The sequence below is a fragment of the Thalia democratica genome, chromosome 2 (assembly GCF_965202585.1).
Source record: "Thalia democratica chromosome 2, ktThaDemo2.hap1.1, whole genome shotgun sequence".
NCBI classification, from domain to species: Eukaryota; Metazoa; Chordata; class Thaliacea; order Salpida; family Salpidae; genus Thalia; species Thalia democratica.
The window spans coordinates 22509812-22536676 of NC_139166.1; the positions used below are offsets into that span (position 1 = coordinate 22509812).

The following is a 26865-nucleotide window of genomic DNA, read 5'->3' on the forward strand; positions in this document are numbered from 1 at the left end:
AAAGAAAAAAGTTTTTTTATATAACTTCGTAATCAAAAGTTGATTATCTTACATTTTTTTAAACAAAAACATGTTTATTAACAACTTTCTCTTCCCTTTTATACAGTTTCAAACTAAGTATTAGTAGTGTTATTCGTTGTAGCCTAAAGCTTTTTTACCAACTCGGAACGTGTTGAAATGAAGTTGGTAAACTTGTGCCAAGCCTGAATGTCTCTATAAATATTTGTTTAGTAGATCCTAATTATTGTGAATAATATCATTAAAATTCAAGTTTAAATAAACTCAATATATCTAATTACGTTCTGACATTTTACCCTTAAATAATTAAACGATATCAAATAAACAGTTTAAATGAAATGTTGAGAAAATTTTCTCAGTTTTTTCTTTGGCGTACCAGTTAATTGATATTATGCTTAAAAATGAACGTATGGTATATGTTTATCTAACAATTAAGTACTAAACTCATAACATAAACACAAGTTAAACATTAAACACATTAGTAAACATGAACACATTATTCAAGTAGTATCAAAAATTAAAATAAATTGCCTAACATATACATTTTTGTAAAAAGGTTTATAAATGTAAGTGAAAACATCAATACTCGACATTACGTTTATTTAAAATAGTAATAACATTATGCAAAGAATTCAAAAACAAGACCACACTTTCTCTAGACAAGACGTTAAAAGTGGTGTTCGACTCGGTAACCGAAAGGTTCATCGTTCACCAGGTCCTAGGACCAAACATTTTGAACGCTTTATTTTGTCGTTCAATAAGGAATATTGACAACTATTGTATTTACCGTGCTAGATTGTACTTAAAAACTGAGAAAAATTTATCAAAAAACGTTAAGCAATCTTTTTAAATCTTAGCTGCAGAACATTTTTGTATTTTACAAGTTCATAAAAAATATAAGCTTATTGTACTATAATAATGTTTTACTTATATCATAATAACTTTAATAGAACTCCCATATCGTAAGTTCAAGCTCAAATGAAGTTTTTTTTTTACAATTTTTCTAATTTCAGGTCTAAGTTTAAAAGTATCCTTTAAGGTGATAAACTTTTTTATATATTTATTCGTATTTAAGCGTTTAAATTTAAACAAAAAATTCAAACATCATTGAAATGTTCAACTAGTATTTATTAAAAAGCTTTACTTACCTTTAGTACAATTTGTTAACAAATTTATTAATTAGTTTGATTTACAGTAACTTAAAAGCTTTTTTTCTAGTTTACATAAAATCTATTTTATGTGTTTAAACATACTTTGTAAACTTAAGCTTGGCATAAATGTCACCACAAATGTTTATTTAGATTTTAAGACATTTAATTTAACTGATATTATGAGGATCTCAGGAATATTTATTGTTCATCCACTTAAGCATTGTTTTATAAAAAATAATCAACAAACTTATTTCATATAAACATTTTATTTCTATTTAGTTAACTTAAATAGAAAATCTTTCTTATATTGAAATACGATTCAAAATTACTCTTTTAGTTTTTCAAATGAGTTTGCAAAAATGAAAGCTTATCTATCGTTATAAATTTAATTTCAGTTTAAGCTTATATTAACCTAAACATCTTTTATTACCTTTTGACATTTTCTCAATTAAAATAGTCAGAAAATATTAAATGATCAACAGTTTAGAATGAAATTCTGATAAAATCTGCGTGTTTTATTCTTGGTTGTGACAGTAAGCTGACTTACTGCTCAAGTGACTAACATATAACGTAAACAATTAACAGTTAAGCACTAGCTGTTAAGTTGATAAAATTATTTGAACACACTTGAATTAGTACTATGTTAAACATACTAACAAGTTGTTTGACAGATACTGCAAATGTATATACAAAGGTTAACAAACAAAAGTTAAAACATCAGTACGTTACGATAAAACACAAGTAATAAGTTTGTCAAAAAACATTTAGCAAACTTTTCTCAAAACTTAAATAAAGAAAGTTTTTGTAATTTATTAAGTTCATGAAAAATATCCGCTTCTAAACTATCATAATGTTTCACTAATATGTTGTTAGCTTTGTTAAAACTTTTATAACATACGTTCGGGAAAACTTTTTTTTTTACAATTTTTTTAAAAAAATAATCATTAAAGGTTTTATAAAGTACAAAGGTTTCTTTTTAGGTAATAAACTTGTTTTTATATTTCTTTTATTTAAACATTAAATTTCAAAAAAACAAAAACCAATATTAGAATGTTTTATTAGTGTTTATTGATATTTTTTACTTACCTTTGAGACATTTTGTTAACAAAGATCTTGAAAGGTTTTTTTAATAGATTTGAATTTTTTTACTAGTTTTCAGTGGTCCTGTATTTTATTTTTAAATAATTTTGTTCATAGTAGCCTCAAATGTTTATCAATTTTTATTAGTTTTTGTTATGTGTTTAAATATAGTTTGTAAATTTAAGCCAAGTCTTAATCTTAATGTCTCAATAATTATTAATTTTGATTTTCAGATATTTCATATAAAAGACGATCTTTTTAGTTTTAAGTACTAATTTAGTGAAACAACGTTTTATTACTGAATTTACGTATAAACAGATGTTTATTATTTGATGCAGAGTTTAAGTTTCACTTTAATTTTATTATACTAAATGTTCTTTAAATTTTCGTTGTCAAATGAATTTTCCTAATTTATACAATTTATAGATTTAGGTTCTTTATAGGTAGGTGACTTAGACAAAAAATCTTTTTTAATTTGAAAGAAAATTCAAAATTAAATTCAGCTTTTTCAGATGGTTCTGCACAAGAAAAATTTGCAACTAATTATTTGTAAAGATTAAATTAAAAACTAAGTTTTATCATTGTTTTTAAACACTACACTTCTACGAGCTTAAATATACGTGTTTTACGTTTTGACATTTTCTAACCTTAAATATTCAGACTAATTTAAACAATCAGCTGTGTATAATTAAATGCTGATAAAGTTTGTTTATTATTAGGGTAGTGGTCTAATTAAATCTGTATGCTTCAACCTTTTGTTACATTATGTTGACATACTTCTTAACTAAAAAGCCACAAGCTTTTGAAACGAAACTCAAGTCTCACCCAATCAATCGGCGGATTTTAATTTGATAACTGAAGTGATAAGACCCATCCTTATTGTTAGATAAAACAAAAAAAAAACTTTTATTTAGTGTATTTTTAATCCTAAACATACTGATAGAATTTTGACACTTTTAGATTATCTAAACCAGCTGAACCAATTATAACAACCGCAGCATACATTCTACTAATATACCTTTTTAAATAAAAGTCAAAATGACATACTATGTAATCTGTAAGCTGTATATTTATTTTATATTGATAGAAAAACTTATTGCATAAATACCTGCTGCGCACATTTTTTCCTAGAATGTTACAACATTTTAAGATTTCGTTAAACTGTTTTTTTGTTATGTAACTTTTACGTAAATGCTGTTTTAGAGTATATTTCAATTTCCTCATGATAGTACTTGTTGAAATATCTAAAAAATTATTAATCATTATCAAATATGGTTTAAATATTTATATAACCTTAGCTAAAATACGACCAATTTTTTTTTTCCATACTATTTAATAAAAATTAGTTTTAACAAAATTTTTGGACTAGCAATATGTTTTAATTCAAAAAAAATATATGTATACTTTGTTGAAAATATCATTACTGCATGTAATTTCAAAAAAATGCAGATTTTTTATTGATTTACTCTTAAAAAAATAAACACATAAACAGTTTTCCGATAAGTGTTGCACTAAGTTAGTTAAAACTAAACTGCTTTTTTCTTTTAGTTTTCTTTAGTTTGTTTCACGATTTTCCAAGATCTATTGGTTTATACAAACATTTTTCATTTATAATAGTTTCAAGCATAAAATTATCTATTAACTATTTTTTTTCGTTTTACGTTTATTTTTTTTAAACAATTATAAAAATAATTTATCAATATAAAGGAGGGATCTACGATAGCACAATATTTGGCATCTTCTTTAGTTTTAATTGTATTTAACTAATTAACTTTGCCTATTATGTTGACCAAAAAGAAAAATGTTACGGTCACCTTTTTAAAATTAGTTAAGAAACCAAATAAAAAACAATTCTACTTTCATCCAAAAAAAAATTAAGTACCTTTCCTAGCAAACAGTAAAAATACCTTGTAGTATGAGGAGTAAAATAAAAACTTTAACTTCAAATCACAATTTAAGAAAGTTCTAAAAATGTTTATAAAACTCAAAGTACCAACGAACTTTTTCGTTTTTACTTAAATTCTCAGTTTAGCTGCAGTTTTAACCTGAATAAACGTGGTGTGCTGACATTATTCGTCTTTTCAACTTTACAAGCATCATACCATACAAAAGTCATGTATACCAGGCCGTCCATCGGACCAAGAAAACAATGCTTTAAATAAATGAAATAAAAGAAGGTAAATTCCCTAAAAAAGAAACTTTTAACGCTCCCAACCGAGTTACCACTGAAAGTACGACAATTTCCCGCTCTGGTCCGAGAAGCGCACGACGGTCAGTGACCACATCGGGATCGTCAAAAATCCCCTACAAGTTTTTTTTCGAAGCGCGAAAAGATAGAATGTCTTACAGAAACAAAAAAATCTTGCGGCATCGGGGTAAGGTTGGGAATCACCGAAACAGAAATATTAAAAAGGGAAACCACCTCGTGCGTGTTTTGTTGCTGGTAGTTTCTGAATGGAGGTGTCCCTCGGCAAGCCCTCTGCAAAGACGGGAAGTAAAGGGGAAAGGCGACCCGAACCAACCTAGTCAAGGTTGCGTTCTGGTGCACTGACAAAGGACAAATTTTAGGTGCTTTTGGTGATCAAAACGATTTTTTTGTGTCGCAGAAAGTTTAATATTGTAAACTATGTGTGGAAGTGATTAAAATATCTTTTGTTCCAATTAACCAAAGAGTAACAAAAGCTGAAGATAAATTTTCTATAAAACACATACAAAACAATACTGGCAGTCATTAAAAATTAAAAGTGTTAACATCGATTAATTGTTTTTTTTTTTCCTTTATGTTTAGGAAAAGCAAGAAAAATAAAATGTATCGCTTTTCAGTAACATAAAAAATAACTAGTAAACTGCAGCCATAAAAAGTAGCACGAGCATAACTGGTATAACTTACAATGAAATAGCTTTAGAAATAGCTTAAAAACACTAACTTTCATAAGTTGAAACATCTCTAAGTTTTATCACAAAAAAACCTTTAAAGCTTCAAAAAAACTTTAAACACAGTGATTAAAAACAACCGCGAAACGTAAAAGTTAATTTAAGTTTTTTCTTTTAATTATAAAATATCGTACGACAATTAATGTATGCTCTGTACTACTTGCCTCCACATAAACTTGTTACACGTGATAATTTGAAAACAATCTCTAATTGCTGTAATCATTAATTTAATTAGTGGTTTTAAAATTAAAGGGTGACTGATATTTTTTTGCTAATAGGTTATACAATTTAAACTCATGATGTAAATAAACTAATTTTTTTTATACAAACTTAATTATATTGTATAATTTTGGTTTTACCCGCAAAAATTAAAATTCCTCAATTTAGATCTAAGGAGATAAACGAACATGTTATTTCAAGAAAACCCGTTGTATAATTTAATTTAAAATTTCAAAGTAGCTATGTAACACTATATTACGAAACTGTTAGAAATAAAACAACTATTTTCAAACTTTATTGTTACATGTTTCTAAAACAAACAAAATATTTCAATTGACTCTTTAAAGGTTTTTATCCATCTCAATATTAACTGTTAAATTCCATATTTATCAAAAAAAAGAATTATAACTTACACAATAAGGCTTCTAAACAATTTATCTGTCTTATAAATTTATTATGGTTTATTTTAAGTATAAAAATTTATTGTAAAGGTTAACTTTATCGACTTTGACCACATCTGATAACTTACTACCATTATTTTTACTTAAAACAGTTTAGTAATTTGTATGTTACGACAAAATTTATTCAAATGCATATACGGAATTTATTCAGCACAAACTTGTTTTTTTAATAATTACGTAGGCCAATAAACGTTTAACCAAAAATTCCGTTTCAATATCATTATTGCTTTTGTTCAGTTTAATCCAGAGTAGTTAAGTTTCTGAACCTTGGTAAAAGTGTGTTGAATAATAAATCTGACCAAACTTTCAATGTATATTCATTTAGATTTAGTAAGTAAAACAGTGTTAAGTTATGAACGAGTGATTAACGTCAGTTTATCTCAAAAAAACTTCGCCTATCGAAAAATCGATCAGTATTTATTCTGAGTGAAACATTTTGACGCCTTAGACATGCTTGTGAAAGATGGCAAACTAAAACGGTACAATGTAATAAATTATGTTAAATGTCAGATTTATATCAATAACATTAACTAAGCGTCAGCTGTAGTATCGTTTAAATTGTATTAGATTTCATGCATTAGTTATTAAGTTCTAATCTCCGATCGAATGTAGTTTATTTTTGTTAAAAAGTAAAACTCTTTTTTAAAAGACTTTTTTATTAAAGTTTTTTTGCTGAGTATTTAAGACATAGTCCGTAAACTTAAACTAAGCCTTAATGTCTCTCGAATGTTATTTTTTCAGATATCTATTATAACTGAGGATCCACTTAATGTTAATTCAGTAAAATAATATATTTTTTTTTTAATTCATGAATCAAAAAGTTTGTATTTTATTTAATATAGAAGTTTAAGTTACACAACAATTTTAATATGAAAGTATTGTTTGTAATTTCGTTGTCAAATTATTTTTTTAATAAATTAAAACTGAAAACTTTTACACGTTTAATTTCAATATTTATAAACTTTATATAAAAACAAATTGTACAGTAATCTTCCTTTATTGTACCAACATATGTTTCTGTGTGTTAACGAATCAACACACTTCAACTGGGTTATTAATGGGAAAGATAACTTAACAACCCAGTTGAAGTGTGTTGATTCGTTAACATATGTTAGTACAATAAAGGAATATTACTGTACAATTTGTTAGCAAACGATTAAACCTATATTTTTGAACAGTTAAATTTTATATAGACATTTGTATAGATGAAAACTTTTTTTTTTCAAATGGTTTTCCACAACAAAGATGTTAATTAACTATTGGTAAAAAATAAATTAAATTCAATGTTTGATCATTGTTTATAAATACTACACTACCAGGAACCAAAAGTAATGTTTACCACTTTCCAATTATAACATGTCATATATGTTAAAAGTCAATATTTGATCATATATTAAGACATATAAATTGATACTATGCTAAGTATTTAAACGTGTAGTAAAACAGATACTGTGAACGTTTACGTAAAGGTTAATAAATGTAAGTAAATATATCAATACCTTAAGTTAAGTTTGATCAAAGTAATAACAACCATACTAAAGAATTAAGTTAAATCAAGTTCATTATGCTTACCGTTGTAAATTGTACTTAAATACTGAGACAGTTTTGTCAGAAAACATTTAGCAAACCTTAACTAATGAGTTTTTCGTAGTTTAATAAGTTTATGGAAAATAACCGCTTACTGATATCTTAATAACTTTGCTAACAATAAATAACTTTTGTCACGATATACGCTGGAGCAACTCGCTAGTTTTCTACTAATTTTCATACTAAGGTTTTAATAAGTATAAAGGTGTATTTTTAGTTAAAAAGTTTTTTTTGCAAGTCTTCGTATTTTTGTGTCAATTTTCAAACATCTTATTTAAAAAACTACTTAAAAAGTTTAACAACACCTCAAGCTTTTTGTACAAACTTCTTTGGTAGTTGTTATGTCAACAAGTTGTTGACATAACAACTGATTTAAGTTAATTCGTACTGAACTAGTATTTTAATTATAAATCTATTTAATTTTTATGAATTAAACATTTTTATATATTTATATAAGCTTTGTTTTTGAAAGGCTGCTAAGTATTGGCTTGAAATGGTTCGTATTTATAAAAGTATTTTACAGTTTAACTTAAATTTTAATATGTTGCTGGTTTAATACTGAATAATTTTAAGTATACGTAGATTATAACAAAGAAAACATCAGCGAAAGTCTAATAGAGCCTAAGCATGGACTTACGCCAGGCTACTTTAAACCTTTATTTATTATTTTTTAGTTAGTTTTAGATACTTCACAACGGCATGAATAACTAGTATAAATATTAGCTTTAATACTTACGACCTACAGCAATAAAAATTGCATTACTATTCAAAGCTTATATAATTTAAAAGTTTATTACTTAAAATATCATACTTTTTATTAAAACAATAAAGCTTATGGCGCTTGTAAACGTTCACAAAAATAAATAAACTATTACAGAACAGTCATGAATAACCAACGCTTCGCAAAAACTTTTAGAACCAAGCTGTATATTGATAATATAGTATTTTTTAGACCATACAAATGAACGTTTAATTATAAACTAACAAAATCTTTGTGTAAGTAATTTGACATTCAAGTAATTACAGTTGTTGTGTGCACGACTATGTTTAACTAAAAACCAATCTCCATGTTGTTTTTCTTATGCTGTATTAACTTATTAGCTTTATGTAAAAGGTTTTTACTTAAACTATAAAAAGGAATATGATTTTAGATTGAAAGTATGCATTGAAGTTGGAAAATTGTTTTATAACTTGATCAATTTATACCTAAAAGTTAGCCTAGTTAAAAAAAAAGTTAAGACTTTATTCACTTTACTGATCACTATTTCATCATAATTAAAAATTCTTTTTTGTAAGGAAGCTAAATACATACTATGTGATATATTAATCATATCTAACACAGTTTACCTTCTTTGTAAAATAATTTTGGTCTAATTTTCTACTTTATATGTCTTTAAATACAAATTAAGCTGTTACCATAAATTTACCAAATCATAGTACTAAAATGTACTTTTTGACTATTATAAAACACAGGAGGGGATATTTGAACTTTTAAAAACGATTCTAAAGAGATACACATTACTTTCATATTTTATTTAACTTTGACGGTGTTACCTTAGTCATTATCAAAACATAACACTGTGCTAAATAACAGAAATTAGTGTTTAACAACTAAATATATAACAAAGTATATATAAAATATAAAATAGTGTATGTCCTGGACATGACGTTAAACTGTTCTGGTGTATGACTCGATAACCGAAAGGTTTTTTCGTGCACCAGGTCCTTAGATCAAACTTTTTGAGCGATTTTTGTCGTTCAATAAACAGAATATACATATAAGTTTACAAAATAAAAACTATTTAGTACAGTAAAATTACAAGACTACTAAAAATAATTATGTTAACAAACACAGTAAGAAGATAAGTATGTCTAAATATGTCTTAATATTTAAATTCTTAATGCGTGGGTAATAACCGGTTTAGTTAATTGTTTGTTGAAAATCAAGTTATAGCGTTTATTTAAAGTTGGTTCACTGATCAACGTCTCAAACTTATTTTTATACTCTTTTAAAATACCAAAACTAGCAGTTATTTTTACAGTTTTACAATTAAAAATATGGTCAGTTACAGCTGTCTTTCCTCCTAAGTGTTATTTTACTCTTTTCTATTGGGCTTGTAGTAAATCCAATGTATCGGATGATTTTATCCCTAGAGCACTTATACTCGTAGACTACATTAGATTTAAATTCATAAGGTTATTGTTGCTGAAATATTTACTAACTTTGCTTCTAGTAAGAATAACTTTAAGGTCTTCAACATAATTTTTTACTAGTTTTTAAAGTTTTTTTTTATGTTATATACTTGGTTTTCCTATATAAGGTACTTCTAGAATGTTTCTGAAGTTTGAAATTTTTGGATTTCAACTTTTTATGAATTTTTCTCTAAAGTTTGTGATTTATTATTTGTAAACAGTATAACTAGAGGCTATTGTTTTTCATCTATCCAAAAAACCATAATATTAACGAGCTTTTACATTAAATTAGTGTCATAGAACTAAAATTCAAAATAACATCCTTATCAATATCTTTTTTGTGTACCTTTGTTATTGTTTCGTCTGTTGTTAATTTGGTCTTAATATCCAAGAATGAACAGATAGTTAAAAGATGTTTTAATGAAAAAAAAACCTGACCAACACCCTAAAACATTAAATTAATGGAATAAAAAAAAACGTTTCTAAACAAATATGTCAAACAAAAAAAGCCAAGAGTTCCACAAAACCAATCTTATTTAAAAAATAGGACAAACTTTTAAATTATTAATTATGACAAAGGGAATGGTGTCTGTCTGGTGTCAAATGATTATTATGTAAATAAACTTAATAAGATTGTCGAAGATAAGACTTAGTTTTTATTGATAGAAAAAGAAAAAACTCCTATTTTGCAAGCAGTTCAAAATGAAATAAACTTTGAAATCGTAATGTGTAACACCACATCATTCAAAAATGTGTTTGTAGGTTATTTAATCCATCATGAACTAGAACAGTTACTTTTAGTCTAAAGGAATATAAGTTTTACCTCAACATATTATACATCACTTTTTACACTATACAACCATGTTTTTTTTTAAGTTTTTATTTTTTTGTTTTTTAGTCTTTTTTTTTAATTTGATTAGAAACAATAACAAATAACTTTCATTGTTGATCTTAAAACGAGTTAAAACAAACATCATAACACAAGTACAAATTTTAACTATTATAAAATAATTATTAGAAAGTTGTAAACTTAATAATCAATAGCCTTTAAGAAACTATAATCAGCACAAGTAATTGCAATACAACATTTTAACCAAAACGCTTTACTTACACAAATCTTGGTTATATTTTAGATTAAATAATGTAATTTTTTATGAAAAATATAAACTAAAATAAATATTTAAATTGTAAGTTAGGAATTTTGCTTTTATGTTGTCGATTAAAAGTTGTAGTTTTACTACAATATACATTGACTAAAATACATTTTTCTTTTTTATCATAAGAGAGACTTCACTGATCATATAATCATATAAAAACTTAGACAAGGGTAAAAGTTATGTACCTTGGATTAAAAGCTTAACTGCAAAAAAAAAAGGTTTTATTTGTTATTTTATGATAAAAAGCAGTATTTTTTTGCAAAGACGGTCTAATGCATTTAATTCTTTTTATATACGACAAAAAGACAATTACTAAAAATATAATTTAAATTTATTTTTGAATAAATTATAAATTGGAAATTACATTTGCAAAGCTTAATAAATATATTATAGTGTTTTCACTTTTAATTAAAAATACTTTAAGCTGTTTTCTTTTGATAAATAATCATTTGCTTTCATATGTGGAAAAATAAATCAAAAACTTAGTTTTAGTTAAGATATTCATTTGTTTCAAAATTTGTAACAATTCAAAGCCGAGTTTACGTATTTCATTTTATATAAAATATTTCATTAGTGTTTATTTACAAGTTAAACTTAAATTTTATACTATTTGTTAACAAAGTAATTTGATAGTTTTATTCATAGAAGCCTAAAGTTTATTTACCGGTTTTCATTACTTTTTTATTATTTGTTTAATATAACGTTATAGTTTGTAAATATAAGCTAAGTCAAAAGGTACCTTTTAAGTTAATAATTTTTGTTTTATTGTTTTCGTATTTTAATTTTAATTTCAAAATGTTTTTCTAAACAACTACTTTATAAGTTTATCACCACGTCATGCTTTTGTAAAAAAAAAATACCTAATGTTTTTATAATAGTTGATTTAAGTTCACTCGTAAAAAACTGGTGTTTGAACTACTAATCCATACGGATTAAAACTTAATGAACTAATTACTGAAAAAATATTCACACAAGCTTCGTTTTTCTATTAGGCTTTTAAGTATCGGTTTAATAAGGTTGGTTTTTTTTTGCAGATCAAAGTTAATTTTGGTTACCTCATTGACATTAATACTGAATTATATTAAGTATACATATGTTCTGAAAAAAAATGTCGGCGAAAGTTTAACATAGCCTTATCTTTGACTTACGCAAGTCTAAAGTATTTTTTCATTCATCATCGTATATTTTACGTACATACATTACAATGCCCTGAATAGTTAGTGTACAAAGTAACTTTGCACCTTAACTTTACAACAATAACTAGTTGCTTTATTATTAAACTAGTACAAAAACTTTAGAGCTGATTTAATAAAAAAAAGTTTAAGTTTTATTTACTTTAATGTTTAGTAACTCATCTTGACTTAAAAAACTAGTGTTTTGTTGTAAGGAAGTAAGTATACACCAAACCATAGTACTAAAATTTACTTTTTGACCATTGTTGAAAAATAATAGTTCCTAACATTGAACTCCACGTCATTAACAGATATTTTTATAGGGTTTTTAATTTATCATTAACTAAAACATTTGTTATACTGTTAAACTTTAAAATATATACTAATAAAAACATATTATATGTCATTTTTTACTTTGTTCAACCATGTTTTTATGACTTATTAGTTTATAGTTTTTAACCTTATCAAACAAACTAAATAACTTTATTAAAAATATAAGGAAATAGTTTTCAAGTTCGTTATAAACACAAGTTATAAGAAAGAGTGTAATGACAGTACAACATTTAACTATAAAAAAGTACTTATAAAACAAATAAAAATTTAATATTTTATATTTTATAAACTTAAATAGCTAATAATCAATAAAAGTAATTTAAATACAATATTTTAACCAAAAACATTTACTCATAAAAAAGTTGCTTATATTTTTGATTGAAAAATTATATTTTATATGGAAAATAGAAACTAAAAAGAATATTTAAACTTAAGTTAAAGATTTTGCTTTGGTGTTGTTGATTAAAAATTGTGGTTTTATTACAATACACATATAATTTATTTTTATTTTTTTTATTGTAAAAGAGATTTCTCTTAACATGTTTTCAAAAAATATATAAGGTAAGAAGTACTTCATACCACTATATCATATGCCCTAGATAGAAAAGTTCATTGCATACAAAAATTATTTTGTTTGTTAATTTATGATAAAGAGCAGTAGAGTCTTTGTAATGACAGTTTAAATTGTTTAATACTCTTTATATGTAAAAAAAGACAATTACTTATACTTAAATTTAAAAAAACAGAAAGTTTTTACAAAATATACCATAGATGAACTAAACTTTTCAACCATTGATTAGGAAATTATATGTGCAAAGTTGAATAAATGTTTTTTTTTATGTTTTTTTTCACATTTTAATTGAAAATTGTTTATTTTAAAACTTTTATCAACTCAAACACGAATTTAAGTATTTCAATTTATTTAAAATGCTTTATTAGTGTTTAAAAACAAGTTTTACTAACCTTTAATACTTTTTGTTTACAAAGTTATTTAATAGTTTTATTCATAGAAGCCTCAAGCTTTTTTACCTCTTTTCATTAGTTTTTTGTTTTTTGATTAAAACATAGTTTGTAAACTTAAGCTAAGCCTTAATGTCACCATAAATGTTCATTTTGGTTTCGTAGTGTTTATTACAACTGAGGATCCCGTTTTTAGTAATTCAATAAAACATTGTTTTAAGAACAAACTTACAAACCAAAAAACTTATATTTCAATTAATAAAAGATTAAAATTCTCGGCAACTTTAACAAACAAAGCGTTATTAACACTTTCGTTGTCAAGTAAATCTCGCTAACAACCTAAAACTAAATGTTTATGTACATTTAATTTTTATATAGATAACTTAGATAAATATGAACTTTCTTTGATTGAATAAAACTTTTTTTTTTAATTTCAGACGATTTTGCAGCACAAAAAATTGTAATTAATTATGATAATACCAAGTAAACCGGAAATCTCGAATCAAAAAACTAACTCTACTTTTAATTTTACAGGCAAATGTAATATTTTCCTAATATTTAGACAATTGTACAAGATAATTCTTCTCGAATTTTAGAGAATGGTGCAAAATAATCAAATTAAAAAAAAAGAAAAAGAAAAACTCGTTTAACTCGTTTAACTCGTTCAAAATGTCAATAAATAGCGAGAGCTTTGAAAAGTATATTAGTTTTTTAGTTCTTTAGACAGCTTATTTTGAAGCCCTAGAGCATTTATGAGTTGTAACAAACTATTGTTAAAATTTTAAATAGAGTTTAAGTCTAATTATTGTTTTTAATTATTACATTACACGGTACTAAAAGTTTTTTTTGACATTTTCTAATCTAGAATAATCAAAAATTATTAAATATTAAACTAATTCGAATGAAATGCTGACAAAACTAGTATATTTTATTTTTTGCTGTGCCGATAAATTGACCCACTTCTTAATCAATTAATATACGATGTAAATACATTTAAAAGTTTAACACTAATCCCTATTTTACATGTTACATGTTATATATTGAATAAATGAACAGATATGAATTAACATAATGTTAAAAATTCAAACAAGTAGTTAAAAAAAAAGTAAACGTTTACATAAAGGATAATAAATTTACAATAAAACAATAAAACGTTAAGTTACGTATAGCTAAACTAATAATGATAAGCATACTAAAGAAATTAACAAAGTAAGTTCAATCTACTTAGCTAACTGATATACTTACAGTTGCATATTTTACTTAAATAGTAAGACAAGTTTAACCGAAAATGTTTAGAAAGCTTTTCTTAAAACTTTGCTGCAGAAAAATTGTAACATAATAAGTTTAAGGAAATAGCCGTTTGCGGGTTTATGAATCATAAACATCAATATTTTTCCTGCTTAATCAATCAGGGTTTTTTAGGTGCAATAGTTTATGAATTGTAAATAACATGTTAATTTATATGATAATACTAGTCTGTTTGTGCCAAAATGTCATTTAATTGCTTACCCAGACGAAAAAAGCACAAATTATTGCAACTATCAATTATAATTCGCTTTAAGTTTCAATCAGTTTGATTATTTGCTTTTGAAAATCTTTAAACAAAAACAACAATGTTTGTTATTCTAAATAAGATTACTATCTAACTTTTAATGGGCTAGACAGGCGTGATTAAAAATTAATTGAGCCATTGAAAATGGTTTCCGAAAGCCTGATCTACCGCTTAAAAGAAAAAAAAAAGAAGTTTCTTTTTTTTCAGAAGTTTTAAAATCAAAAACTTAACATTTTATGATAAATTTGCTGTCGTTACCTAAAAAAAAGCCAGTTTGAAAACGAAACGTTTTCACTAATTTGCGTCAGATTTTTAGTTGAAAATGGTAATACATGTAAATAATTTGAGATGACGCACTTTTTCTGAACTAGCAATGTTGGTCCAAATCGCACTTGACTAGAAACAACAAAACTTTTTTTAAATATCAATATTTGTAAATCATTACAAATACGTTATTCTAATGTATATTTAGGTCGTACCTATTGAACTTTACAAGCTATATGAAAAAATTCCTAATAGAAAAAAGTTATCAGACTTTAATTAGTATGTCTTATAAAATGGTTTTGCTGTTGTGTTATTTTAATTAAAACAGTTTGTTTTAAACTAAAAATTGACAACCGAAACTCAAAGTTTAATTAATTTGGTTTTGTCAGGGCATGGAGTGTTTTGTACATATTGAATATAGAGTTTAAACCATAAAAAAGAAATGTTTCTACTAAAGTAAATTAATGAAAAGTTTGACGTGTTCTTACTAAAGTCATTTAATGACGTGTTATTGAAGATCACTGTGTTGATAGGGGTTTCTTGCCAACCGTGAACTTTTTTTCTTTAAATATGTTCAGTGTTACTTTATTTGTATTGGATAACAAACGATAAGCTATAAAAAATACGTCTAATTTGCACGAGCGTAAAAACTTACACGAGAGGACAAACTTGAACGAGAGCACAAAACTGCACGTAAATAAAATCGCACAAAGGGTCACTTTTGCACGAGCAGACAATTTTGCACAGAGACATTTTTGCAGAGTTATTTTTTGTTTTTTTGTTTCTGTACTATTTTAGGTTTTTTTTATTTACTTTTTTTCAATTTCTATTACCCTAACCCTTACCCTCAGTCGGTAGATTTTTTTTTTTAATATATATATATTTTTTTTACTAGGTAATTTTATATTTTTATGTTTACTTTCTCTATTACCCCCAACCCTTACCCTCGGTCAGTAACTTTTTTTTTTTTTTTTTTTCAGTACTTTTTACTCTCGTGCAAAAATGTAACTCGTGCAAAATTGATACTTGATGCAAAATCGTCTTCGTGCAATTTTTTTCCCTCGTGCAATTTTTTGCACTCGTGCAATTTTGTTCTCGTGGAATTTAGACCCCTCGTGCAGTTTAGTAACCTCGTGTAATTTTGTCTTCGTGCAATTTAAACCTGTTACCGAAAAAAACATATTCATTTAGTAAACTTTTATTTGTTTGAGAAAGAAGGCACTTAAAAATGGTAACTGACTAAATTTTTGAGCGCTTATTAAAGCTTTATCAATAAGTTTTTAAATCAAAACCTAAACTTTTTCAAAGTAAGTGATTAGTTTTACCTAAACATAATGTATATATAAATGATCATTAATAATATATTGACTATTTTTAAAATACTTATTTTTGTTTATATTATAACAAAACAGTAAACACTTACTTCATTCAATGATTGTTAGCTTACATAACAAATACCGTGACATTAACGAAACATGTAAAGTATGTGCTACCCAAGTTAAAAGCATAGGGATGTCCCTGTAGTATTTTTTTTTGTTCTATCAAAGCTTTATTAACACAAGTTGTAGATATTTTTGATGGCATATGTGATTTAAAATAGTTTATGTTTTCAAGAAGTTTATTTATTTTTACAAAAAAAACACACATATATAATGGCACAAAAACCTGTATAATAAGTATTTCAAATTTTTAATTTACTTCTAGTATTATTACTACGTAAAAATTGAAAAACATCGTTGCAAATATTTTAAAAACTAACAAATTTTATCAAAAGTATTTCGACAGGCTGAACATTTTTGACTCAACAGCAACTTTTTCTTTAAGGCTAAACAACATTTTAATAACAGTTTACACAGCAAACTTTTCAATTATTAGCACTGTAAGTTTTGAAAAGTTAAACGACTGGTGTTCCAGCACTTTTTTAAGCATAAACTCATAGAAAATGGAAATTTACGACCATCACCCTGCGAGCAGCTACACTACGACATCCCTAAAAAGCGAGAAAACGTCCCTGCACGGCGACAAGATATGCCCTGAGGATCTCGACTCAGAGAGCAACAGCAATTCCTCAAAACAGGGAAAATCCCTTGACAGAGAAAACTGGTCGAACAAAGCAGAGTACTTGCTGGCGCTGGTGGGCAACGCAGTTGGGATCGGGAACATCTGGAGGTTCCCTTTTCAGTGCAAAATGCACGGCGGAGGTGAGAATTTTTGATGTTATTATTTTTTTAAGATAAAATTCAACGTTTGCGGCGAGCCAAGAACTTTATATTGTTTATAAAGCACATTTTTTATATGTATTGTTTTAAATTTTTATAGAGTGGTTTCAAATTGTAATTTAGAGAAAGAATAGCTGAACTGAAATAAGAATTAAGATTTTTTTTAGTTGTATCATATCAAAAACGGTCATAAGTTTTTAGATACAATTATAACTTTATTTTAAACAAACCGTAGCCTTAGAATCTTAATTCTCGGTAAAATTAAACTGAATAAGATTAAAAACTCATTTGAACTAGTTAGTACTTACACAATTCAGTTAAACTTTTAGAACAATAAGATAAAAAAGTTGCAAAAATTGTACTCAATGCTCATTTCTTTAAACCGATTTATAAGCTGACGCATTCTAACTTTATCTCGCGCAAACTATAAAGTTGTACAAAGCACGATTGTTTTCATTTAAAAAAAAATACACGAGCATATTTTACAGGCGCGTTTCTGATTCCCTACTTCCTCACTCTGCTCATGATCGGCTACCCGCTCCTCCTGATGGAAATAGGACTCGGTCAGAAGTTTCAGTGCGGGTCGGTTGCGATGTGGGGGCGGATCTCGCCTTATTCGGCCGGCATCGGCATCTGCTCGTTGGTTGTTAGTGACGGTTTCATTTGCTTTTTTGACTTTAATTGTTGTTATGTACTTGAAGTTAAAAACACTTAGCAATGAATCGCACGAGTTGTTTTATCATTAATTTGATTGTCATTGAAAAAATAGTTTATCTTTCATCCTAGCTGCATTTTTAATACTTTCTATCTTAAATGTTGTAGCAGTTTCACTTTAAAGCTATTCATTGTGGTTTATAAAATTGACTCTAAAAACAGATTATTTGTTCTGCCTGTATCATTATAAAAAACGTTAAAGCGTTTATTCAAATGTTTAGAACAGTCAAACACCAGTAGGTCTAAAATAAAAACTCAGCGAAAATTTAATTGGCAACATCGCAGACTGGAATAGTTCTCGCCAGCTACTACATAGTAGTCGTGTCGTGGAGCTTCGTTTATTCCGCAAACTCAATGAGGTCGCCGCTTCCGTGGCAATCGTGCCCGAACGCGACCACTAGCGGCGGGGAAGAGTGCCTGAAAAGCTCGCCTTCCGAATATTTCTGGTTCAGAGAAACGCTGAACCTGCCCGACACAATAAGCGACAGCACAGGTGATTTTTTCAAAAGTTTTTCCAATAAAAAATTGTTATTGGAAAGCGTTAGATATTTTGTTTGATTGTGCATTCTTCTATTTAAGTGTACGATGAATTTGTTTAAAAATTTTAAACGTCTTAATAATTTCATCAATGATCACAAATTGACATTCAACTTTTAAAGTTGTTAACTTCAGAAAATTTAAGAAATTTATTAAAATAAATATATAAAAAAACTCTAAATGTTTTAAAAAACTAACGTTTTTTGAAACAATAAATATTAAAGATAATTATAATTTTTATGAAACACTTTTTTTAGTTATTTTTCTAGTTTTGATGAACATTTAAATAAAAACTTTTATTTATATAAATTAAAACTTTTTTAATCACAAGTTTTTTTTTAATCTTCAAAGTTTTAATTTACTACACTATCTCTCGTGATAAACATATTTAGTTTGTAATATAAAAACAAATAAAGTTTGTGTAGCCATAAAAAGAAGAAGACTTTAAGTACCTTAAAAAGTGTTAAAAACTGAAAAAAATAACACAAACTATCAAAGCATTCTGAAAGCTTTTGTCATTATTCAGGATATTTGAACTGGCAAACTTGCGTTTCACTTGTGTGCTGCACAACAGTGGTGTTTCTAGGTTTGCAAAGAGGTGTCAAGTCCACTGGGAAGTGCATGTACTTTGGCGTTCTGTTGCCGTAAGATGTTCATTGTTACATTTTTTTAACATATTTCAAATAATATTTTCTATATCAAAGTTACCTAATTCAAACAAAAAGTAGTAAAAAATATACTAAATGAATTACTTTTCAAACCGTATCTGGCAGTAAATATAAAGTAGTCATTAATTTTATTTCCTTTTAACATTGCATCGATATTTTTGTTATAATTTATAGCAAAGGTCACTTTTGTTTCATTTTATTATTTTAAAAATCGAGAAATTGAGCTGTTTGGTAACTCAGCTAAAATTTGACAAAAAGTGTTTTCGTGATATATCCTTTTTTAAAAACTTTTACAATTTCTTAATTAATTCAATTTTTAAAACTCAATTGTTGCAAAGCACCCTAGTTGTAATAACCAATCAAAACTAAAAACAATCTACCAATGTGTCTAACCAAATTAGTGTGTTTACTGTGGCTTTGCTAATCTGCTTACTAGTCACAAGATATAACGTTAGTTTTAAACCTTATTAAAACTCAAATACCATCAACTTTATAGTTCTACAACAGTATTGTTTAATATTTGCATCTAAAAATAAAAAGATAAAAATCCTATGTTTAATTAAATTTAATTAATTAAATTATAACAGATACGTTATCATAGGAATTTTCTTCGTTCGTTCTATATCTTTGGAAGGAGCGATTGAAGGAATATTTTATCTATTGAAAGTTGATGTTAGTTTTTTAAAAGTTGTCAACAATTTTTTCTTTGCACTTGAATTGTTTGATAAACTATAATAGAAATTAGAGTGATCTAATACGACTTTGTAAACATACCTGACTAAAAATTTTAATTAGGTAAAAAGTTTTCTTACATTTTTTAGTAAGTTTTCTTTGTTCATCACATTTAAAAAGGAATTTAATAGTAGTCATAGGCATCACATGCTAAATTAATTGATCATTTTAGTGTAAGAAAGTTTTGACATTGTTTATCTATTTAAATTTATTTTAAAAACTCATAAACGATAAATAAAACTCATTAGATTCACTGGTTTAAAATAGAACTTTTTAAGTTCCTTTCTCAAATTACAAAACAAATCACACTTACGTGAAAGTACTGTAATACTTTTTTTACCTAAAACGATTAAATAATATATTGTTTAAGATTTTGAGCATTTGCCAGTTGTTTGTTTAATATAGGACCAAAATTATTAAAAGAAAAACTTATATATGTATATAAGTAAAACAAAAACGTTCAAAACTATTGTATTAATCTTCATTCTTTACTCAAAGTTAGAAGTTTTTATTTATGATCAAAAAATATTCTAAATTTGTTAAGTAAAATTTATAATTCCCAGTTTGCAATAAAAGTAATTTTTTTGTATGGCAATTTCTATCCGAGCTTAACACGTTTTCAAAAACTAAATCAGGAACAATTTTAACCAAACCAAAAACGTTTCACAATTTCAAAACAAAATTTCGAAAAAGTTACTTTCAAAAAACAGTGGTCGAAGTTGAAACTGTTCTCGGTGTGGCAGTCGGCCATCACCCAGATCTTCTTCAGCATCGGCATCGGGTACGGGGCCTACGGCGCGCAGGCGTCGTACATGAAGCGCCGCAACGACTGCCGTTATGACGTCATATTCGTCGCCACCGTCAACTCAGCGACGTCACTCATCGCCACCGTCATCGTGTTCGGCGTGTTGGGCTTCAGGGCCAAGATAAAGAGCCGCGACTGTTTTGAAAAGTGAGAATTATTTTTTTTAGTATTATATATAAAATCTGAACAAATAATGTTTTGTTATATGTTATCATTTGCTTTGATATTTTAAATTCAGAAGTACATTGGTTTTATAAAGTTGAAAAAATAATAATTTGTTGTTGGAGTATGTTTAGCTAGGGTCGTCATACATTTTGTAATAATTGAACCAAAGTTCTGATAAACTTTGCTATCAATATGACCAACAAAACAATGGTGTAAAAGATTGAAGATTAAGCTATGTTTAATTTAATGAAACTATCGAAAAGCTCACAAGTTTATTAAATTGTCATGTAAAATTCAAGTAAAATTAGTTTAGTAAAAAAATTATTTTATCAAGCACGTTATTTGGTTTTTTTTAATAAGTACTGATCTTTAGAATTAAAAACTGTCAGTTTAAAAGACCAAAGAGTACGTAAAAAAAGTTTAGTCCATGTAAAATTAAGCTAAAACAAGGTGTGTATTATTTTTTTAATACCTTAAGTGTTTTTAAAACAGATATCGATCTTTAGAATTAAAAAATTTCAGTTCAAACGATCAAAGAATACGTAACAAAAGGTTATTTAACTGTCGATATTAAAAATGCGGATAAAACAAGGTGTGTATATAAATCTTTTATAAATACATTGTGAAGTTTTTTTTTTAAACTGTTAATCTTTAAAATTAAAAACTGTCACTTAAATAGGTCAAACATAATAAGTAAATAAGAAATTTTATCTAAACTAAAATAAGTCTTTTTCTTTTAATTTATTTTATTAAATGCATTTTATATTTTTACTAACAATTATAAATCTTAAAAACTAAAAGCTGTCAGTTTAAAAGATCAAAGAAAACGTAAAATTGTTATTTAAAACACGTTGATGTTTATTAACATTCAAATATACTTTTTCTAACATCAAAAATACTCATACATTATTTTAATAATTATTAGAAAAACTTTAAAGTTAATTTTACGTCCTTTGTACTCAAAAGATTGTATAACATTACGTGTGAGCTTTAATAATTTCCATTCAGTATGTAATACTTAGTGGATATAAGTACATGAACATGAAAAGTTTTGCTTTTAAAGTACGGTTCACTTTAGAAATAGCTGTTTCTAGCATATGTACTTCAAGTTTTTAAAAATCAATCTGAGCAATGTACATAAAATTTTGTACATTGTCAAAATGTTTGGAATGTTTAATAGCTTATTGTCGTTATAAATTCAAAAATAAAAGTAGTTTTTTACATTGATAGCCGGAAAATTCTTACAAAACATAAGTTGCTAAATATTGTTCTATTTTCTATGAGCCAGTTATTAAAAAAAAAAAGTTTGTGTTAGTTACTATTTTAATTCAGAAACTAGTTTCAAAGTGCTAACAACATACTATATTAAAGAACAAAGTACTAAATTATGCTAAACTTTATTAAAACGTGTTTTTAGATTTGCGACTTTGCTGAATTTTTCAGTTGAGGAGCTGCAACAAGCCACCAACTATACCGACTTCGGAGAGTTTAACCCAATAAACTGTACTTTAGAAAAGCAATTAGACAAAGTAAGATTAACAAGTTTGATAAAACGTTTAAATCTATAAAGAAACTTTGACTGTTTGATTTGTTCAAAGCGTTGAGATTTTTTTATTTGCGTATTAGATTGCATAGATTGTAGTTTTTGAACGCAAGTTTAAATCTTACTCGCACTGTAAAGTGTTTCCAATTGTCCCTCTGAAAATATGTTTGTGTTGATAGCGACTTTAGTTTTCAATTTACAAAAATAGTTAGATAATTTGATTATAAGAATATAATAAAATCAAACCGTATGAAACAGATATCAAATAAGCATATCAAAAGTTCAAAACATTTCTTGTATTTTTTTTTTGGATATAAAAAAGATTAACAACTTGTCTAGTAACTTGCAATATTATATGCTTCTTCGTTACAAATCTAGTAATTAATATAAGTTATTTATTTTTGGAATAAATATTTTTTAAACAGTTAAATATAATTTAGGAACTAATAAACGAGTATTAATGCGTTTAAAAAACAAAAACATTTAAAGCTTATCAAAAACAACAGTACAACAAAACAGCTAAAAGTAGTATAAGTTGTTTTCTAAAACGTTTTAAAACAAGCAAAAAAAGGTAAAAGAAAAAAATGATAATTTAAAGATCTCAATAAAAGTTTCAGTAATATATGTAAAACTGGCTAGTTTGTAAAAATTAAATGTATGCGAAAAGACAACGCATTTCGCACGTATTTAAAGTAAGATAATTGAAGATTTTAGATAAATTTTATTAATTTTTTTTTAACGTTTTAAACCAGATTTTATTCATTGATTAACCATTCTTATAACAGCCTATGCTAAACTTTAACAGAAAAATTTTTAAACGATTCTTGCTTTCACACATTGATCAACCATTGAACCTGAGAGTCCGTTCATTGATAAATCATTCCTACAACTATGATTAAGCTTTAACAAAATACATTATTGTCTGTTGAACGATAAAAGAAAAGCGCTCAAACAGTTTGGTCTAAAGACATGGTGTACGAAGGGAACTTTCGGTTATCGAGTAGTACACCACATGTTTTTACAATCTATTACGAGCTGATAAAAAATATATTCTAAAATTTAAAGTCTCAAACTTCTACAAAAATCAAACAACTTTTCTTGCTTTGACCCATAGGTTAAACTGTTGCATCTATGGGGCAAGCAAAATAAAACTAGTCAAAATACTTAGTTTTTTTTTTCTTTCAGGCATCCGGCGGTCCGGGCCTGGCCTTCATCACGTTCGCCGAGGCCATCGTCAACCTGCCGTGTCCCAACTTGTGGTCCCTCATGTTCTTCGTCATGCTCGGATGCGTCGGATTGTCGTCGCTAGTGGGCGTCTTCACGGGCGTGGTGGCCAGTTTCGTCGATCTCGGGGTCAAACTGTCGAAGGCGAGGCTGGCTTTCGTGCTTTGCGTTGGTGAGAAATTTATTTTATTTTTTTGATAAAATAATATTGTACATTTGTGAAATTTTTTAAAGATAACTTGAAAAAATGCTTTTAACATCAGTAACTTTTGTTTTGAATGTGTGTAATCTGGATACTAAAACTTAAGCGTTCTTTTTTCTTTGAATAAATAAGCTTTCCTTTAGTTTTAAAACTCATGACACAAAGTACTGAAACTTGAAAAAAATATAAATCAAACAAAAATTATATCGCCAAAAAGAACATTCCAATTTTTTTATCTCCAGGTATACTGTTGCTCGCTCTACCGTACACAACTGACTTCGGATACTACCTGATAGACATACTGGACAGCAACATTGGCACTTTGACTCTGTGCACCGTCGGACTTCTCGAAGTTGTCTTCACCTCGTACGTGTACGGAATCGACAGGTCTGATTCTAAATGTAATTTAACAGACAAATACAGTTGGTTTGCATTTAACTTTCATAATCAGTTGCAACCTTGTTCGAAAGCACTCCTTTTTTTAAATAGTGTCATATTTTTGTTAGTAATCGACAACTAGAAAAAAAATTTTTTTGTTAGTGTTAATCGTATACTTTTACAATAGAAACACTTGTGTTCGAAACCATTAACCCTAAACCCGGCAAACCACCGCAAGTGTTAATACAAAACAAAACAGGTTCATGAGAGACGTGACCGAGATGACCGGCATCACGCTGGGCCGCTACTGGAAGTGCACCCTCAAGTACGCGTGCCCCGCACTGCTGACCACCTTCTTCGTGTCCAACCTGGTCCGCTACGCCACCCACCACCCTCTCACCTACACCGGGTGGGACCGCGCGAACGGGGCGCAGGTTCCCGTCGCCTACCCGACCTGGGGCTACTTTCAGGTGGTCCTGGTCGCTCTGCTGTGCCTGGCGGCCATCCCAACATGCATGGTGCTCGTGCGGCTGGGCAGGAAAGAGTTTCTTCGCCGCATAACCGGGGAGAGCAACGAGGGTTGTCCGAGCCAGGAGTTGGAAGCTTTGGCGTAAACTGCAACAAGCTCGTCACGCTTGAAACGAGCAAAGAAATGAGCCTAAATGAAGCGGCTATAAGTTTCTCAAATGAACTTATAAACTCAATAACGCTTAATGTGATGCTGAATTTAGCTTGTAAAAAACATTTCAACTAAAATAAGGAACTTTTCGTTATGCAAGTTTATAAAAAATAACTCTAATGTATACCAATCAATGTAAAACTTTTAAATCATAATCTACACTAACTAAATTTAAAAAAAAATAGAAATTTGTTTAAATAAACAAGTTTGACATTTTATTATTAAATATATTACTTTGTTTACTTTGATCATCAGATCACACGCTTTTTGTAGACGAGCACTGCACATGAAACTTTAGACTTTTGCCGATGTTTTCTTTTGGGGTAATTTATATATATATATATATATATTATACAACAAAAGAAAACATCGGCAAAATATATATACAAAAAGTTTGTAACAAAAACTTGTTTCTGAAAAACTCTTTTAGAAGTAATTTTAATCAAATGTGCCTTTTAAACTGGTTAGAAGCCTTATATTTAATTATGTAATAAAAAACAATGTACTATGATATATTTGTTAAATAATGTCGACATGATAAAACTCTAGGAATTTAACTAAAACTATTTTGTCGTTTACTTAACAATTATTTCCGAAAAAAATGCATTTTTGAATATTTTGATTCTATATTACGTTTAAAAGTTTTTCTAAAATGTATAGTTAATCTATGTTTTAAAGCTAAGTTTTATAAAAATACTTTTAGTTTAGCTTGAACTTTTGCTAAAATGCTTTTTTAATTTTGTATTTACACACATTTAATAGTGTATTTATGTATTAACAATTAAAACAAACTACTGGTTGCAAAAACTTTTTTGAAAGATAGTGAAAAAGTAAGATAGAATTAATATACATGATTAATGTACTTGTTGAAAAAGAGACGAGTAAGGACTGCTAATTAGTTGTTTATTTACAATTACTATCATAAAAAAATATTTGTTTTAAATTAAATTACCAGTTTTTTTAGGATAGTTATCTCTTTAAAACAAGTTCTATAAGACAAGTTTGTACTTAAAAATATAATCTATAAAAGTTTGAGCCGATACGTTCAACCACTCTGCTGTTAAAAAAAAATACTTAAATATATACCTATATAAAATACTAAATTTTCTTAGTTTTGGAAAAAAAATGTTTTTCTCAAACAGAAGTTTAACATGGTAATTTTAAGCAAATGTTTATACTATTTATTTAGATTTTGTCTTCATTTTTTCTCCACGCATATTTAAAGCAAAAACAGTTAAAAAATTTCTTAACGTGAAAAAAATAACTTTTTTTTTTGTTAAAAAGAATTGAACAGGTGTTTTCTCTGTTTTCACGTATGTTTGTTAAGACAAGTAAATTTTACTTGTTAAGTTTGATCTAAGTACATTTTTCATTAAAACCTGTACATTTGACCTTAAAATGTTTTTGCTAATTTCTAGGACAAAAAAAAGGAGTTTATGCAAAAAGAAATAATTTGATTATACTTTAGCCTTATTCAGTTAAAAGCAATTTTGTTTAGTTTTCTATTTTACTTGTGTTGATTACGCTTGAATTAAGTTAATAGAACAATTAATATGTTTTTATATATATTGTTTGTGTTTTATCTTAGTTTAATGTTTTAATTGTACTATCCTTGACAAAAATTCAAGAAGTATATTGGAAAAGAAATAATTTGAGTCATATTAATTATTTAGGAAACATAAAAACAAGTCTGATGCTTAAATTGTTAAAAAAGGAATTAATAACTCAAAGGTATTTTGTTTTAATTTCTGAACGTTAGTTTTAGTAAACTTACGAAAAATGGTTTCTTCTTTCAACAAAGATTTAAGAATGCACCGAAGCCGTTAGCGCCATAACAATGTATTTTTTCAACATTAAGTTTATATGAAGTTAAGATTTGCGGCGCATTCTCATACCTTAACTAAAGTAAAAACCACAA

General features: G+C 26.9%; 1 protein-coding gene across 1 annotated transcript; it reads left to right on the forward strand.

The window, feature by feature from the left end:
* The first annotated feature begins 17023 nt into the window (after positions 1–17023).
* On the forward strand, positions 17024–24882 carry LOC145828451 (sodium- and chloride-dependent transporter XTRP3A-like). Its single transcript, XM_082936210.1, has 10 exons — positions 17024–17282; positions 17789–17946; positions 18300–18507; positions 19078–19195; positions 19807–19891; positions 20662–20903; positions 22339–22450; positions 23650–23860; positions 24133–24277; positions 24528–24882. Exons 1-10 carry the CDS (start codon positions 17024–17026, stop codon positions 24880–24882), a joined length of 1893 nt encoding a protein of 630 aa, XP_082792336.1.
* Positions 24883–26865: the final 1983 nt, after the last annotated feature.